General features: G+C 42.9%; 1 protein-coding gene across 1 annotated transcript; it reads left to right on the top strand.

Annotated features, from left to right (window-relative positions):
- The first annotated feature begins 9,312 nt into the window (after nt 1-9,312).
- Nucleotides 9,313-17,229, top strand: fam83hb (family with sequence similarity 83 member Hb). Its single transcript, XM_061093093.1, has 7 exons — nt 9,313-9,435; nt 9,540-9,866; nt 12,021-12,185; nt 12,309-12,433; nt 12,525-13,073; nt 13,163-15,479; nt 16,148-17,229. Exons 1-7 carry the CDS (start codon nt 9,313-9,315, stop codon nt 16,166-16,168), a joined length of 3,627 nt encoding a protein of 1,208 aa, XP_060949076.1. The 3' UTR covers nt 16,169-17,229.
- Nucleotides 17,230-18,794: the final 1,565 nt, after the last annotated feature.

Raw genomic sequence — 18,794 nt, 5'->3', positions numbered from 1 at the left:
AAATCTCACAGGGCCGCAGAGATGCAGGCCCCAAACAGAGAGAAGAAAGAGAGACCACACAAGAGCCCACTCACAGAGTAACCTCTTTGTATCATCTTTCTATGGAGCAAATTTCTATTGATCGGAGGAAACGCTAATTAAATCTACTTAGGAACAAAAGTACCATGTGTTGTCTCTCTTGGGCCTCCCTGAGTAAAATGGAATGAATAAAATATTAGAAACATTATAACATGTATGACGTTAATATGTCATATTCATTCCCACTATACACAGTCTATATAGTGATTGGACAATTGGGTGTATACAACATTATCATTGGACTCAAGCTTCGACTGTGCGAAAACCATACAGACTTCATTCTCAATGTTGACATAACTCTCTCACCACATGTTCCATAACTTGCTTTCAAGTGTATGTGTGACTTTCCTCGGCTGATAGATATTAAACTGGAGGACTAATAGAAGATGGCTTCAGCTCCCCCGGGACCATCAAAAGAAAAGCAATAAAGATAATGGATGTAAGTATGGCTACATGAATGAATGGACGGATGGACTAATAGACAATATGGTGGGACTGTAAACAAGACATGCAAAAATGAAAAGCCTGTTGAAAATAATCTAAATTCTCAAATCTTCAGTTTTGCGCAGACAATATATGTCTTTTTACAAACTTTTTAAATTCCATGCAATGTATATCTTCATATGTTTAATTGCATTTGACTGTTTTCTATATGTTTAACAATTCACTATTACCATTACAGATATAGTTTGATACTCTGGAAGTGCACATGTGTTTTCTTGCTGAGAGTTACATCATAAAATTGATACCTCTCTCTTATCTGTTGTATAAATATGAAGGTGTGGCCAGCATCCACTTAGCTTAGCTTAGCTTAGCATAAAGACTGGAAACAGGGAGAAACACAGGCTATTTCTTTTTAAAAGTGACAAAATCCAAAAGCCAAAATATGAAAGATGTGCTATAAGATGTTATAGATGTGCCACTGAATTGGTCTGATGAGCATTAAAATGACATAACTTTGCAGTCTTCAGAACACAGCGGATTACTCATGGCAGATTCTGAACCACAGTGTTAGATAATGCTCTGCACCACAAACACCAAAACAACTAATGAGGGAACATGTTTAAGAAAGGTAACGATCAATCATCAAGTAAAGTTTCAAACAATTGGAGAGTCAGACATGTGGACTTTTATGGAGGACAAATGCATTTGTGCACTTGATCTATCTTTGGAGTTTGTACTCTGCTTGCACAAATCTGCATTGTTAACATTAACCTGTAACAGCTAAATCAATAAAGCTAGTTTGAATTCAAATAGATCCAGATAAGACCGAGTTCTCAGCTGGAGGCATGCTGAGGTGCAGGATTTCTCTGCTGCCCCGGACTCTGCCTGGACCTGCAAACCTGTTCAATGGCTGCCAGGTGGGGGGAGGGGGGAGGCTGAGTCAGTAGGACAGAGAGAGAGAGAGAGAGAGAGAGAGAGAGAGAGAGAGAGAGAGAGAGAGAGAGAGAGGAAGAACGAAAGAGAGAGAGAGAACGAAAGAGAGAGAGAGAGAGAAAACGAGAAAGGGAGAGGAAAGGAGAAGGAGGTTGGGTGTGGTAAGATGCCTTGAGCACATTCCGTGGAGTGGCCGCGCCCTGCGTCTCAGTGCCTGTATACCTGCTACTATTTATTATCAGAGCTGGTTCACCTAAGCAGACCTTCTCTGTTGGCACTCGCACTTCTATCAAATCATTTCACACACTCAAAATACTTTGTGTTTATTGCACTGTCATAGTCGCCTGCATGCAAACTCTCGCTTCATATCTCCGTCACACAGAATGTTGCACATTTGCATGAATAGAAAAACAGGCACAGAGAGACCTTGGAAACATGGCCCCTAATATGTGTGTGTGTGTGTGTTGGTGTGTGTGTGTCCAACAACTCAGTATGAAATAGGTGCTCAGGCAGACATGCAAGCAGTGGGCACGCCCGTAGGAGCAGGACTGAACACAGTTACACTCCCAAGAGTGTGTGTGGGTTGTTATCAGAGGCCATGAACAAGGTGTGTTCTGTCTGATAGACACGTTTCAGGACAAAGGACAATTCAAATAAAGTGCAAACACACTGGTGTACATTTTTACCCGTATTACAGCTTGTGTTCCTGTAAGGATTGGTGGCGTATTATGAATCACACACAGAAAAGGTGATTTAGAACGACAGAAGAGAAATTGTTCAAAGAAAATGAGGGGAAAGAGAAAATAACCAATAAATTATTGAGTCTGAGAAGTAGTTTTTCATCATATTACAACATCAATAACATCAGAGAGGATTTCACACCAAATAATCACAATTCTTTTTGGCCCAAACTGTGAGAATAGTCTGCTAAATCTAGTACAAGTAATGGTTTCTATACTTGCACTGGGACATCCAAGACCAATAGTTGAACCCTGGATCTACTTGACTTGCACAGTGTGTTCATGGACATTAGCCATGGGCTTCCCAAATCCAGCCCTTATTATTAAAGGAGGGAGAAAGTGAGCGGTGCAGCCTGCAGCAAGGAGGAGGCTTTGCAGAGGATTCATGTACAGCACAAAAGGAACTGTCGGAGTCCTGCTGATTCAGCACAAATGTTTTGCTGTGGAGAAAAAACAATTGGTGATGGATTTACACAACGTCTGAGACAGATACGTGACCTGAAAAATATTTTTATTGGGTTTCAGAGACAGATTGTACAACTAATGAGGAGCAGGATCAACTGAGGGTACAATTGCTGTTTATAGTATAATGGAAACTGGCCAAATAGTTGTTGGTACAGTCATTAAGTCTGAAGAAAACTGACTCAGTATGTTCCTTATATAAGAATATCCATCGAAGTCGCTTAAATGAGACAATATTACCTACGATAGGCTACTTGTCTTACCTGAACAGTTATAGCCAAAAACAACAAACTATAATTTAAATTTTCGAGCACTGATTTGGGAAATTGTGCATATTTGTTATTGTGAATCCAATTTTGCATTTCTAAGTGACAGATTTGTGTTATTTCCTCTTTCACAAATCGTGGCGTGCAGCTTGAACCTGGGGCCTGATGCTGATAAACCTCCAGGGACTCAAGACTCAACAGGAGTTCAATGTCAAACAATCCATACATAAGTACACAGCAGGGATGACATGTTGTTTGTCGGGGAACTACAGTGAACTCATTATCAGTGCAAACACGGTGGTCAACATAGGGAACAAATATGTCTTGGTGACGTAAATTACCCCAGAAAAATTTGCAAAAGGCCAAGAACAAAAAGCCCTACACATGATTGTCTGCCTCTTATAGTAGAAATATAGAAGAGCAAAATAAGTGGTCTGACAACCTATATTATGTATTTATCAATTCAATCTCATCTGTAATCCACAACCACAACAAATTGTAAAGGGCTCTTCTTTGGCCCAGGCCCCAACCTTTGGGGGCAGCTGTGCCTCAGGAGAAGCTCCGGATCATCTTCAGACTTCCTCCACCTGGTCTCCTAGTATAAAGTCTGCAGAAAGTCGGGAGAATCCGATGTGAGTAAACAATGCAACTCGCAAAAATAAAAAAAATATCTTCGACTATATAAAAACAGTACATTTAGCAAGTTGTCAATCTTGTTGGTGGATATTGGTTGAGCCAGTTTTTTCGTAACCCTGCCGACAAATGACCCAACAAACTGACAGCAGTGAACATTCGACCTTTTTACACAACCAGGACAAAAAGTGCTGGGACAAAAAAAATGTAAAGAGTCAGCAGGTCGGGGTGAAAACCTCTGATTTACCAGAACAATATTGGCTCAGAGCCCAAACTGTCACATCCAAAAGAAAGAGGTCTCCTCCAACTCCTGCTGGAGGAAACACCGAGCAGCAGCAGCCCTGGCATGAAGGCCAGCACATTTGAAATACTGGGAGTGAACTTCCAATGGGTTCGTTGTTTCCAGTGATGCTTGGGAGGAGTCTCACCGGTGGGAAAGCCCTGCCTTCACACACAGGAGCCTGCGCCCTCTTCTTCCTCTTTCAGCTCCGTGCCTCTAGTGGCGGCGGCTCCCCGAGGTTCCCACACCGCCGAGTGAAGCGCTCAGCCCCGGGCCTGGAGCTCAGGAGACCCTGGTGCCGGTGGAAGGCTGCACACACACACATCGGGGAGGGGGGGGCAGGGCGGGAGATCCGACCCCGATCCGAGGAATGTGACGCACGGACGCAGGCGACGGAGGGAGCGAGACGCGCACCGGCAGTTTCACCAGAGAAGGAGACACCGAGCTTCTCAGGACACACACACAGAGAGTGGACGAGTTCTGCAGCGAAGCTCCAGGAGGTACGAAGTGGAAGTAAAGAGGAAGTGTGCAACCTGGGATAAAGACACTCTATCACTATCTATTCCTCTCTATACTGTCATTACTATATTATATTATAGTTGTGTAACACACACTATTCTATTCTATACACGGTATACCTTCTGTCCTGATCTAATCAAACAAACACTATTCTATTCTGTTTTGTTTTGTTCTGTTCTATTATATTCTGTTTTACTTCATACATACAGACTATGCTCCTGTCTTATTCAAACAAACACTGTTCTGTTCTATTCTATTCTGTTCTATTTTATTCTGATCTATTCTATTCTGTTCTATTCAATACATGTAGACTATCCATGTACTGATCTATTGTGTCCTGTCTTCTTTTAGTCTCTGCTCAAACTGTGTCCTGCTCTCTTCTACTCCACTGTATTTGATCCTCCTCCAACTGTCATTATCATGTCTGTTCCATTCTTTCTCTATCTGTCGCTCCAGTAATGTGAGTGGTGAGCAGGTGACTCTTCTCATAGGAAGCCTGTTGTTTTCGGAGGATTAAGTCATCCAGGTAGCTGCTGTGAAGAAAAAAAACCCTGATCAGCATTGTTGAAACAGACTTAAACACACAGAAGGCTCCATGTTGGCTGGCTCCGACAAGCTGTGCTGCCCACTTTCCACAGTGCTCTGAAGACACTGAAGAGAGGGGGGGGGGGGGGGGGGGGGCTGGGAAACTGCCACTTTGAGAAATAACATGGTTCGAGACTGAGGAGGGCTTTGTCTGTGTTGAGCTGCATGGGAGCCGTGGGTGGTGAATTGTGCTTGAAAAGGCAGAGACACTTTTACAAGCGTGTGCAATGGCTCGGTTGCACAATGCTTTGTGCGCCACTGTCATTAGGCCAACCTGAGGATAAATGGTGAGATAATATCCATCCCTGGCCTTCTTATCATACTACGCTGGCCAAGGAGGAGAAGAAGAAGCTGCTGTCGCCCAATAGGCTCTGATTCTAACTTTACAAGGAAAAAAGATCAAACTGACTTCAACGTAACATTTTAAAAGCTGTGCCGAAATTCATTCAGTGAGTCACGGAGATGGAATAGTCCAACATGTGTTTATAATTTGGAGGGAAAAGGTTTTCGTGCCAGCTGCTCTTGTGGTGCATGTGCGCTTCTTATTACAGATTTCACCCTGTCACACCATCCATATGGCCAAGGCTGCAGACCATTCATTAAGGGGTCAGCATCTCTTTAGAATCGTGCAAACATGAAACAATATGGAAAGCAATGTCAAAACTATTTTGCTTTCCTTTCTGCTCGAGCTGACCACAGACATTTAGGCATTTGGAAAAAGTTACGAGGACGTCAGTGGACCTGTTTTTCTTGCACTGCTGCTGGTTAGAAAAAAGGGAGGATAAACTCCAACGTGTGTTTTCACACATGCGGCACGCATTCGCCTGACCTTGAGCTGTCATTTGTGCGGCCTTCAGCGGACGCACTGATGTGAGATGACACACAAGCTTCGCCCGCTGCTCTGTTTGCTCTTATCTCACATTTGTGTGCGTGTTAATCTGACATAACCTTGGCACTGAAAGGTCGTGACAGTAGCATCAGGACACAACTGGCTCTTCCTTCCAAACCTGTTCTCAGGTATTCTTACACCGAATTATCACACAAAACGAATCGACCAAAGGGGAATGCCGGATCAATCTAAGTGTTTGTTTAGTGAGGTGTGTTCAGATATATGTGTGACCGAGAGAGATCGGTGAAAACTGTTTTTTGAAAAGTTTGCGCCTCCTCAGGCTTAATTCTCCCGATTCACATGTCAAGACATAAAACTGTTCCTCCCTCACCTCTCCTAATGTCGGAGTTTTTGCAGGAATGCTGGGACTGAGCCGTTATCACGCTCGGTGAGCAAACCTTGGCTGCATCTGAATATTGGATTTATCAGGCACCAGTATCTGCAGTTGGTTGCCGCCCACCTGTCCTGAGGCGGTTTACTGTTTCAATGCGGTTTAGTGTTTATGGGCTCGTCCTTGTGCGGGCAACAGAAAGTTTCATAGCTAAAGGTGGAACGTAGAGAGAGAGAGCGAGTGGAAGATCTCCACCGTTGTGTGTCACTTTCTTCAGTTTGATTCAGTTGCTATAACAACAAACAAAGCAGACATATTTGTTTGAATATCCAACCTTTCGGCCAGGTGAGATGCAGAAAGTCTCTCGGGCCTCTTGCGTTGGGCTGTTCTCCTTCATCCTGCTCTGACCTACAGGTCAGCCAGCTGAATAAGACACCCCTGGGCTCTGCTTATTGCTGCCGTGCTCTTAAGGTCTCATATTCACCACAGGGCTGATTTGCACTGGTCCCTGACTACCTGTGAGCTTTCCTATTTTCTAACTGAGAGACAATAGCAGCCTTACTAACCGCTTCATGAACGCACTCGCAGGGGTTTCTAGCTGCTTTTGACAGGCAGGTGCACATCTCTCAGTTTATGACAGAGCACAGGTATGTGATTCTGTACAGATAAGGCCCAAGGCGGTTTGATTACTTTAAAATAAAGAAGCCAAGTGCTTGTGACTCGTAGAAACTTGGCGCGAGTCAAATGATTCCCTGCATGCGTGGCCAGCATGGCTTCAAGTCCACCATTAAACAGTGGAAAGCTCAACAGGCCACCGCAAAGAGCAAATTACGATTGCTAGAAATGAATAAGGAAACAGGATGTCAGCCATTTTAGCCAGCAGATGAATCACCGCAGAGCTGTGTCCCCAGGCGAGGCCGGGCTGCTGGGTGACTCACAGGACCTCTAACTAAACCCAGTAGTCCCAGTGATTGCAGGTCGGGACTTGGGCCCTTTGCAGATTACCAAAGAGTGTGTGGAAGTTCAGAATGTTTAGAACATGTCATACACACACACACTTTTAAAAGTATGTAACATTTTAAAAAAGTCACCCTCCCACCCAGACCCCAGGTCCCACACAAACACACACACACACCCTGATTATGTCGTCAGTCAGCCACAGTTCCTGAGACATTCCTGTGCATTTCCCTGGTGATTTATCTTCGCAGTCAAAAAAAATCCTGTTTTGACAACCTGCTGCAATTGTCAAAAGATACCAAAGTAGATTCTTTGCTCTGTATCTTAACCAGCTGCACTGAACACGTCCAGTTTGGTTTGTTAACCCCTCAGATGACCCATCCCCGGTGCAGCTGTCAGGACCACATGAAATATCAATGAGGGGTTGTCCTGGTCGGTTCAGTTGATGGTGCATAACACCTTGTTGCTGATAGGTCGGTTTCACCACTGAGCAGCCATCTTTACTGTTATGTTCAGGATAACAAGGTCAGGCCCCTATAGGCCACCAACACCGAACAAACCTACATGTGTAGAAAATCACTTTCAAAGTTTTCTCCACTAGTTACACTTCCACTACACAGGTGCAAGGTGTCACAAAACCCGGCCTCTTTTACGAATTAATCCATAATTAAATTTGATGTTTTTTTATATACAGTTGTTACAGCTCACTTTTCTTTGTTCTCCTCCTCTTCCCCCCACTGCCCCTTAATTGTTAAAAAAGTTACCAACTTCAACTGCTCGCTTGCATCAGGAGGACAACACGGCAGACTTGCCATGTTTCTTTGTTCAGCAAGCGATTGGCTGTTACTAAAAGGGGCGGGACATAGTTTTCTCTGGAGCTCGACTTGTTTTTCTAACCGGGACTTTGTTTTACTGTCGGTGATGTATCTCATTAGTTTAATCCTCCTTACATGATATTTCACGTGCCTCTCTGGAGAAGTTGTCCCTCATCTCTGGGTGGATTAGTGAATCCTAAACTCACCCTGCTCTCTAATCCAACCGAACAATCACACATTCATAAGTTCTTACGCAGCAGTGTTCCTTTCAATCCCTTAATTACGTTCAAATGATGATGACCTTCCTTATAACAAACTCATCGTTCTCTTCAATCCAATTTTTGGCCATAACTGACATATTTTGGGGGGATGGGCCTGAGCAGCAGCTTGAAGCATGACGCACCAGCGTGACAAGTTCTCTGATCGGAGATACGAGAGAACCTGTCTTTACAGTTCTTTGTGCCGTTCCCTCCTCTCCCTTCACGTGTCTCTTTTCTCTCACTTGACTTTCTTCTTTCTCTTCCTCCCACATGTCTGTTTCATCTTAAATGTGGGTTTCTCAAAAAAACAGATTGAATTTCAGTTAATCACTAGCACAGGATATTTTATGGCTCATAAAAGTGTTAATGTCATGTCAAACAACATCAAATTAAACTGCGTGTATTAGGCCTTGAAAGATTACTAAGTCAATTTAACATTGAATCACAGTCTTACTATAAAATAAAACAATATATAAGATACCAAACACGATGCACACAATAAGCTCAGATATTTTGTATTGTTCTTTATTATTGTTCGATGTCATCAAGTCGAACACAGTTATTTTTGATACAAACAATTTCTATGATGCATTCACGTGGTGTTAATGACATTGACAGAAACAAACCACCAGCCTCCCGGTAGAATACAGAAAACAGACATGACACTGCTGGAGTGTAATCAGGTGGTGTTGTTTACTGGTGAAGGTGTGTGTGATAATTTCAAAGGAGTATTCGTTAAACTGACTACACAGGCTTTGACTCAGAGACAATGGACACTTTGTTTATGAGGTCAGGGGTAACCTGTCTGCTTGTGTATCCTTACACACAAATAGTTTCCTTCCTCTCGTTGCCTGAAAGAAATTTAGTTGGAATATGGACAGAGTAGTTCAGAGTATTTGCAGCGACTAAAGCAATATGTCTTGGACAATATTTTATTGTTGTATATTTGACATTCAAGAATACTATATGATATTTCTCTAAACCACAAACAACGGGCTGTGCAGACGTTGGGGTCAATTCCTTTAACCTTTTCCTGTTTTCTCGATTTTTTTGCACAGGTTCAAATTCCTCTTCCCTTTCCTCACCTTATCTGAATCCCCCCCTTGGGTGAATTTCAACCATGACACACCGATCTCAGTGTTCATCCATAGGCGACAACCCCCTGGATCCGAACTTCCTGCCCCCCCACTACCGCGAGGAGTACCGCCTAGCTATCGATGCCCTAATAGAAAACGATATACAGGTAAGACTGCAGTTTCCAAATTGTGCCTTTTATTGGTCTATGATAGTTTTGCCATGTTAGAATTTATGATGTGATCATTTTGGTTGTGTCTCCGGTCACACCAGGGGTACTTTGAGTTCCTCCAGAGCGCAGATGTGGTCAGTTTCTTGGCACAGCCAGAAATTGAATTCATCAAGTCCACAATCCAGCTGCCCAGTCAGAGCTCCAGCTTACCAGAGCTGACATACCATGAGGGATCTCTTGTGCCCGATGGCTCCTCCGACACCTACTGGCCCATGCAGTCCGACCTGGCTGCCCCAGGGCTGGACCTAGGCTGGCCTCAGCCCAGCTTCGTTGGACCCACAGAGGTCACGACTCTGGTCAACCCCTCGGACCCAGACATGCCAAGCATCAAGGAGCATGCCAGGAGACTCATCAAGAATGCACGTCAAGTGAGTAAAAGGGAGGGGTACGTTTGAGACGACAGACTTGCATAACCAGTTTGCTTTCAACAGGTATTCCTGATCAAAAGATGGCATCTGAAGTCGAGATCAAAGTAGTGAACTTAAATAAATACAAATTTAGACATGTTTCATACTGTTGTTTTAATGTGTAGGGATGTGTACACTTCTTCTAATGTCTGATGTACACGGATGGGTGTTAAACACACAACATAGTAAATCAACACACCAGTATCCTCTCTTTCTCTTTCTTATCAGTATGTACTGTACACATCAGGTGTCTTCAAAAAAAAGAGATTAGATAAATGGCTGCCAGTGACTCTTTAGCCGTTTTCAGACATGCACAACACAGGGGGGAGTTTTCTTTACAGACGCGTTCACTGCAGCAACCAATCCTCCACATTGTTCAGGCGAGCGCAGCCAGGTGCAGCAGACAGAGAGAGGAAGCGACGTATTAACTCTGCTGCGGAAATCACGTGATTTCCACACAGACACCTGCGTCATCGTTCATCACCACAAATCCTCTTTACACCTCCGTTGTTGTCTTCTACGTGTGTGACAGCGATTTTTCACTATAGAGATAGAGGTTGTTTTTTATTTATCGCGTGTTAGAAGCATCATCAATCCCCCAACTCATTCACGGTGATTCACGTCCTCCCCTGGATTTCGGCAGAGACTAAAGAATCGTCTCACTCGGAAATTTTGCGTTGACACATGCACCCCCTCCGGAGAAAATACAGAGGAACTGTGCAGTGCATGTCTGAAAGCAGCTTTTGTTTATTTAATCTTACTTTTTATCTGCCACTGCCACCACTCCCTTTCAGAAGATTTTCCTAAGTGGTTGGCCTTTGGCTAAATTAAAAATAAAATGAAGCCGCAGTGTATGCCAAACATCACGAGCAGTCAAACCTGTCGGTGTGGTGGGTCATGTTGCTGTCCTTCCTTCTGTCAGTGTCTGGATTTTAGGTCTGACGCTTTTACTTTGGACAAAATTTACGAGGGTGTCACTTACATGCACAAAGTGAAGTGTTTCAAAATATACACAGAGGACAAACAGGTTCTTAGAGACAGGAGTCATTAATCTTACTAGCCCAGGTTTGGTTTATACATTTTGAGCTGATTGTCTTGCTGATGCTCTAAAATTTAGTTTTAGACTGCCTCAATATTTCCAGTTCACTGAAAAAAAAAACTCAGTTGGTGAATGAATTGTGTTTTCAAATGTAAGTTATTAATTGTAAAAGTATTTTATTTAAGTTGGTAAATCATTTTCTTTTATTGCCAAAACGAACAGAGTCTAACTTCCCTCTGAAATTAAAACAAAGAACAAATAAATAATACATTTAAAGACGAGGAATTAGGCCGGACACACTTGTATCATTCTTCCTACAGTGGAAATTTATACTTTTGTACAAGTTCCCACTAATATCTTGCACTTGTAGGATTCTCAGCTTTCACTTTCTGTCCAGCTGATCCCAAACCAGCTTAATGAGGTTAAGACTTTGCTGTTGGGACCGTTTGAAGTCACGGAAGTCGTTCTTCTCTTCTAATGTTCGGGGTCATTATGTCGCTGCAGGCTGAAGCCCTGACCGACCAGTCTGAACAACCAGTCTGTCTTCCTTTGTGTCTTGTCTTTGTCCTCACAACACTACATCCCACAGGATTGTTCGGATAATGCACCAGAAGGTGTAGTAACACATTTTTGTCCTACACTGCCCCAGTACAGAGGGGTTCTTATTCACTAACATATGTTGGGGCACCTGTAGGAATTGCTTGCAACCAATTTGTTATTCCCTGAAATAGGCCCAATTTTTATGAAATCTACATGATTTTTCAGTTGTTGATCTTAACCTTTACTGTAGGTATATCGCAGTTAACAACTTACCCCTGTACAATTATTCACTGGACTTAAACTGCTGAAATGCCAATAAAAACTGAAAGAATTGTTGTAAAAACGTATGACTGATACTGTGTTTTGCCACGAGGTGTTATTCATTGATTATAAAGGGCTAGACTTAATTTTGTTTAATCTTTGTGCAGTATGTCGTAAACCTGTATATGCTATATTGTGTAAATGTATAGCCAGAATACAAAGGACCATATTATACTGAACAAACCTTGACTAGTTTGTTTGCTCTCCTGTTTCAGGTTATTGCCGTGGTGATGGACATTTTTACTGACGTTGACCTTTTTGCTGACCTCTTGGACGCAGCAGCTCGACACGTTCCTGTTTACATTCTGCTGGATGAGCAGGAAGCCCATCACTTTGTGTCTATGGTCATCAACTGCAAAGTCAACCTGGACTTAATACATGTGAGTTTGGCTTCACGTAACAATTTGTGACAATATTTTACAAATAGCTGGCAATCCTGTGGCATTTATTGTTATTTTTAATAACTTGGAACACATTATTTTTACAATTTTTTTGTTTAATAGATGATGCGTGTCAGGGTTGTGGCAGGAACGACCTATTACTCCCGGACGGGCAAATCATTTAAGGGACAAGTGAAAGATCGTTTCCTGTTGGTAGACTGTGGGGCTGTAATCACTGGGAACTACAGGTGAGTCAGTTAATTGTGCTAACAATGAGTCTACTCAATTGCCAAGACTACCATGCGCTTCAATCTGTAAACACAACTTGTTCTCTGTTAGTTTCATGTGGTCCTATGAGAAGATCCACCGCTGCATTGCCCACCTCTTCCTCGGGGAGCTGGTTTCCACCTTTGATGAAGAGTTCCGCATCCTCTTTGCTCAGTCAGAGCCTATAGTCATTGACCCGTCAGATGTAGCACTTACGAAACCTGACACCAGCAGTTACCTTGGCAGCCAGTTCGGTTTGAAGAGGACCCAGTCTTTGCGTAACCCAATAGGTTTCCGTAGGCAGCCTGAGCTTACTTCTGGATTCCCCTATGGAGATTCTGACCGGAACCTTGCACTTCCCTTCCGGAGGAACGACCCATTTCGTCATACCGTTGAGCCTGGTGCAGGAATAACAATTGGGAAGTATTCTCAGCAACAGTTTCGTATGCAGCAGTCCTATCTTGAGCAGGGAAGATCCATAGTTTCCAAGCAGATGGAGACGAGTGCCACTGGCTTCAAGAGGCACAGCTATGCAGAGGGAACCCAGGAAAGCTACACATCTTCGAGGCAATACATGAAGAGCAGGGTCATGAATAATCTGGATGAGACAGACTTTCACAGGTAGTCGAACTTTAATACCTGTATCTGATCAATTTACATGAGCACAATTCATACTCATTCAAATAACAATAACTTTAATTTCTTTACAGGGAGCATACCCAAAGTAGCCATTTCTACAGTGAAGGGCCTGGGCCAGGTTCTGGCTACGGACACTACGACAGACTCCAAAGGGGTCCTTCACACCTCTCCGTTGACCAATATTCAAACTCAAGCTATCGCTCAGATCAGGAGCCTCCACCGGGAAACTATGGCCAAGACTACTTTTCATCTGAGGACTTGATAGGATCTGAGGGTCAGCAGAGGCCTCCAGTAGCTGGGAGATATGGAGGAGGCTCTGCCCATAAGAGGCCAACAATAGGTCAGGCTTATGCCTGCCAGAGCTCACCTACACAGCCCCACCCACCTGAAAAGAAACAGTTTTTCAAACAATCTGATCAAGAGCAGGATCCAGATCCAAGTGTTAGGCAGGGCCTAAGAAGTTGGAGAATCCATTCCTATCTTAGTGCGTATGAGGACGGAGGAGAAGAAGGCCTGCCCCAACCACTGGGGCCTGATGCATTTGAAGATCAGCAGCCCACCGCTGCTGTGGAAAATTCAGGTCCTCGCTTTGGAATAAAGGAGCCACCTACAGTTCCTTCAAAGCCAAGACCAGACATCCTGAGACCACGCTTTGGAAAGCCCAAATTACCTGAGAGCAGCAATAAAGACTCAACAACAACCCAGGATCCGCAGCCCTCAGTCAGTGACTTGAGGCCATATGCACTGGAGGTGGGGAGAGATCCACAGAGGGCAAGGGAAGTGGGTGTGGATGTTGAGGTGAAAGAGAATCCAGATCTCTTCCTGTCCAAACACGAATCGTTTCGTTCACGTGTCAATCCACTCCTTCAACGTAGCTCTCGTCTCCGTTCTTCGCTAATTTTCTCATCTTCCAAAGCTGAGATGCACAGTGGTAGCCTGGGATTAAAACCAGCCACAGAGGAAGATGAGGAGTTAGACACATTGCGCACCTCCTCGATTGTGTCCCAGATCCTTGAAAAGAGAAGGTCATTGTCTCGTGAGCCTTATGAATGGAGAAAGAAGGTTGAGGAAAAAGATCAGGAGAGGGAGAAAGAGAAAGAGAAAGAGAAAGAAGAAAAGAAGAAGAAAGAGGAAGAGGAGAAGGAGATGCGATTGAAAGCTGAGATTAAAGCAAAAGAGGAATCTCAGAAACCTTACAGGGATGTAAAGACAACCACAACCACTGAAAGATCTGAAGTCACAACATCATCATCACTGAATGTTAATGACCCGGCCAGTCGACTACAGTATTTCAAAGAATTGGCTGCCAAAAGAAAAGCTCCAAAGATGGACACAGAATCAGCACTAAAAGCCCCAGAGCCGGCTGAAAAGAAGCCAGACCTCTCTGAAAAACCTCCGATAAAAACAACGAAAATCTCAACTGTCTCTGTCAGCTCTGCAGAACCTGAACCAAAGAAGCCCGACATTGCCGCAAAACTAGCAGAGCTGACTCGCAGACCCTCATTTAGTTCCTTAAAACCTTCTATAATCTGTCCCAAGCCTTTTGTTCGCCCGACGACTTCAGAGACATCTCAAACGCAGAAAGAGGAGAACGGCTCAGAGGGTCTGAAGAAGGATTTATTCAAGTCACTAAAGCCTCTTCCTTCACCGAAGCTCTTCATAAGGGATCAGCTGAAATTCAAAGGACTGAGCCAACGTCGCATCTCCAGTGGTGAGGAGGTTCTGACCACAGACGCCACAGATGCAGAGAAGAGTGAACTGAAAAAGAGCCGCTCTTATAGTTCTTCAACTCTAACACATGGTGATTCCAAGGATGGTCTCCATAAAGCTATGGGATCGAATACATCCATCAATACTCTTGGCGAGGGAAAGGGTGAGGGTAAAACACTCGACTTCCTCAAAAAGCAGACACAGAGGCTAAAGGGTTTCCTTGGGCCGAAGGAAAAAGATAAGAAATCTTCAGGAGATGATAAGGGCATGAGCATAGTCAAAGAGGTCACTGAAGATTCAAGAACAAAGCAGAGTTCATCAGCTCGTGGCACAGCATCTACCACTACCGACCAAACTACTGCAAATCACAAGACATTGACAGGGACGTCAGGCTCGTCCCGGTACCAGGCCCCGGGCAGCTCTGTTTTGTTCAATAGCAACCTACGAGACGACACCAAAGTCATTCTGGAGCAGATCTCGGCCAACAGCCAGAAACACCGTCAAGAGCGGGAAGAAACGCAAGCAGACCGAGATAAAAATGCCGCGGAGAAGGCGCTGGAGAACTCCGCAAAAAGGAATCGATTACTGCGGCCGGCGGGTAACGTCCAGGAGCGGGAGGGATTGCTGAAGAGGATAGAGAGTCTGAGGAAGGAGAAGAAGGTCTACAGCCGCTTTGAGGTAGTCTATCACTGCAAGGATGATGTTTGTTGTGTAGAGGGATAGGGTAGAAAGAAATATGACAAATGCGTTAAGTGTTATGTAAAGTAGTAAATGTAGTAGTCGGATTGTAGGTTTAGACTGAATCATGTTCATCAAAGCCACATATTCAAAATACAGACAAAATTCAGTTTTACTAGAATTGATCTATTACAGCAGTATAGTATTTGGTGCTATTAGAGTAAAATATGAGTACAATGTCTTTGCTACTTATGAGTCATATATGTTTAAAATCACATTTAGTTATTCATATTAATTTTCCCATTGAACTCAGAATTTAAGCTAGTTTGCAAAAAGAAATGTGTTTTTTAATATACGTTTTTTGTATAGTTAGAAAATAGTTTTTATTCCCAAGTAATGGCCGACGAACAGTGTCTGGTTATAAGCTGTAAAAATAGATTTTGGTGGACGAGCTAATGTTCATTGTTTTAATATGCAGATATCATTGTTATAGATTATCACTTTAAATTGAGCATTGTGTATTGGTTAAAGTGTCACTAACCTGAGCAGAGTTTCCTCTGACGCCCGATAATAATGGCGATAATGAGGAGGAGGTGGAGGGTAAAGAGAGACAGACGTGGCTTCATTCTCTGTGTCATTTACTGTTATACCTGTTGTTCTGTTCACAGATGGGGAATAACCTGGGTTAACGAAAGATGGAGGAGCAGCCCTTTTAAATGGAAACTATTTATGCACGATGATCAAAAAGTCCGTTTGTGCCAGCGACACTATCAAAGTACCTCTGTGGCTCAACACTGCAGCCTCTCCTGGATTTTCACACTGAGTAATAAAACTTGAAAAGACTACACGTATGTACAAAAATGCTGAAAACAAACTCAAGTCATTGAGTTTGGAATGTGCCCATTTGCCAAGACTGGGTACGACTTCAACCTTATATGGTGAGAGAGAGAGAGAGACAAGCCACTCCACTTTCATACTGGCTGCACGGGCTGATGTTGCATCTACCCGAAAAACAGGTTGGGCATTTTACTTGTAACTGAGCTTGTATGAACGTGACAGGGAATCAGAGGTGAGGGAAAGATAGGACATATTGTACCCTGGAAAAGAAAATACTCGTCAGTCAAAATTCAAAATCAGCAAATCACTGCAAAAGTGTTGTGTGTTTTTGTATGTGTAAGTGTAACTGGGACTTGTTTGAACCTGAATGTGAGAGAGTGGATTCACCATGTGCCAATAACCCACCGGGGGGCATTCCCATTATTAACCCAGCCAAAAAAGTAAAGAAGATGGAATGAAGACAAATTGAGTAAGAGTTGATGAAGGGTGAACATTTTAGGGCAAGTATGTGGAATTATAAAGTGTGAGAGCAAATCAGAAATTGAGAAAATGTGTTTTCTAATGTGTAAATCTAATGCTGAGGCAGCAGCAGAAGTTGTCGTTTTTGATTGAAAGCCTCTGATGAACCTTATCCTCTCGAGAGTGCGTTATGTACCTTTCTATTAAGGCGTGGACCCACTTCTCAGGGTCCAAAGTGTCAAGTTACCATTTAGAGAGGGAGCCTTAAGAGCTTGCATCGAGGGAGAGGGGTTAAAATAATGTTTGTGTACCAGTCTTTGACTTATGCAATGTAAATAAAAATATTGAGTACTTACCTGTGACATGAATCTGTGTAGAAAAAAAAAGACAATTTTTACAATTTTTCAATGCTGTGCCCCTGTTTATCTTTCTTCCCTGGACTTTAGAGTTGGTCATCATCTCTTAGGAAGGGAAGAGTAAAAGGCCAGGTACATTTGCGTACTGGAACAGGGCCATGCCTCGTTATATAAGACGTTCAGCTTCTGAGAACTACGCCCTGCACAGGACTTTTAACTCCTTTGTTGGTCACACTGTTAAACCAAAGATTTACTTTTACTATGGTGCAGTTCCCAGGCTGCCCAACAGCTCATCGAATCCTGTTGCGGCCTGTTTCTCGACTGTAAATCAAAAGCTAGGAGGATTTATTTCTATATTAACACTTCAGGGGGTACACTATTTTCCATGCAGGATTATATTGTACACGCAGTATTTATATAAAAAGAGCTTGTGGATATTATGAATAACAAACTCGATTAAGATCACCATTGCTGTAACTATCAATGTGCCTTATGTCAGTTTTGAACTGTAAGCATGTGGTCTTTGCTGTAAAAAGTAATTCATTAAGGGAAATCAATTGTACAGGGTAAATGTGTTTTTAAAACCTCAGAGAGTATTACATTGTATTTGAAATACTGCAAAAAGTGTTTTATTAAATATTTTTAAATCTGTCTAAACTGAAATTGAATGTGGCTGTGTACACATGTGCACAGTAGGCAAGTGGGTTGTATTGAATGACTTTACTGTTTTGGTTTATTAGATACAGAAAATAAGACAAGTTTAACAAAAGTACCTCAACACTTGAATATGAACACCTGTGTATTATATCAATACAGAATATTAAAAGTAAAATGAGCATTGTAGCAACCAGGATTCAACTACTGGCATCTATCTATCTGAAAAAACTACTCACTGGTCACAGAATGTGATATTTTGTTATAAATTTCAATAACCCATGAAATTCTCATATATTCCAACAACAAACTGGATATAAAAACAAGCACATGCTTTACAGAACTGTTAATATAAAAGCAGTAACTACTCTGCTAACGACACAGGAATAAATAGAGTTAAGTAGGTAAACATGTTAATTGGAGGTCAGTGGTATAAATCCTACAGTTTGGGTGGGGATACAACAAGTCACCATTCCCTGTGATTCACTAAATGCACCAGTGCATATGGAGTCTCTGCTCCACAGTCTCTGCAGCTGTTGCTCCCAACTGCTCCTGTTTCCTCACATCCTCCAGCTCCTCGTCGAGGTGGAACAGCTGAGCCAACTTCAGCTGCTCTACGAGAATCACAGAACAAGACCACATCAAACAGACTGGACACAGTTAATACTATAGGCATGTTCAGAAGGAAATGTTTGATTGCAAGTTCACTTACAGAAGACTGCATGGATATTGATCAGGGACTTACCAGCAGATATCAGTTGACTTTTTGTGCTCTCGATACTCTGTATTTCATCTGGGAGCCTTTCTGGAGACTAAATATCAATTTGAAGGACAACAGAAATTAACAAGTCACATTTTCGTTGTTCTATTTGAAGTATAATAAGGCGGAAGGCACTACTCATTTTTCATAAACTTACAAAGATAGAGTGCAGATTCTTATGCTGCTCAATCAGCTGATGAAGTTGCTTCTCAAACTTCATCCTGCCGTGAAAGAAAAAGGTATAAACTT

The sequence above is a fragment of the Limanda limanda genome, chromosome 19 (genome assembly GCF_963576545.1).
Source record: "Limanda limanda chromosome 19, fLimLim1.1, whole genome shotgun sequence".
NCBI classification, from domain to species: domain Eukaryota; kingdom Metazoa; phylum Chordata; class Actinopteri; order Pleuronectiformes; family Pleuronectidae; genus Limanda; species Limanda limanda.
The sequence above is the reverse complement of the archived record's forward strand: the minus strand, read 5'-3'. Positions and strand labels throughout refer to the sequence as shown.

Coding starts and splice junctions, on each gene's coding strand:
- fam83hb (XM_061093093.1), top strand. CDS start 9,313: ATGACACACCGATCTCAGTGTTCATCCATAGGCGACAACCCCCTGGAT. Junction 9,436..9,539: donor TAATAGAAAACGATATACAG/GTAAGACTGCAG, acceptor CGGTCACACCAG/GGGTACTTTGAGTTCCTCCA. Junction 12,186..12,308: donor TCAACCTGGACTTAATACAT/GTGAGTTTGGCT, acceptor TTTGTTTAATAG/ATGATGCGTGTCAGGGTTGT.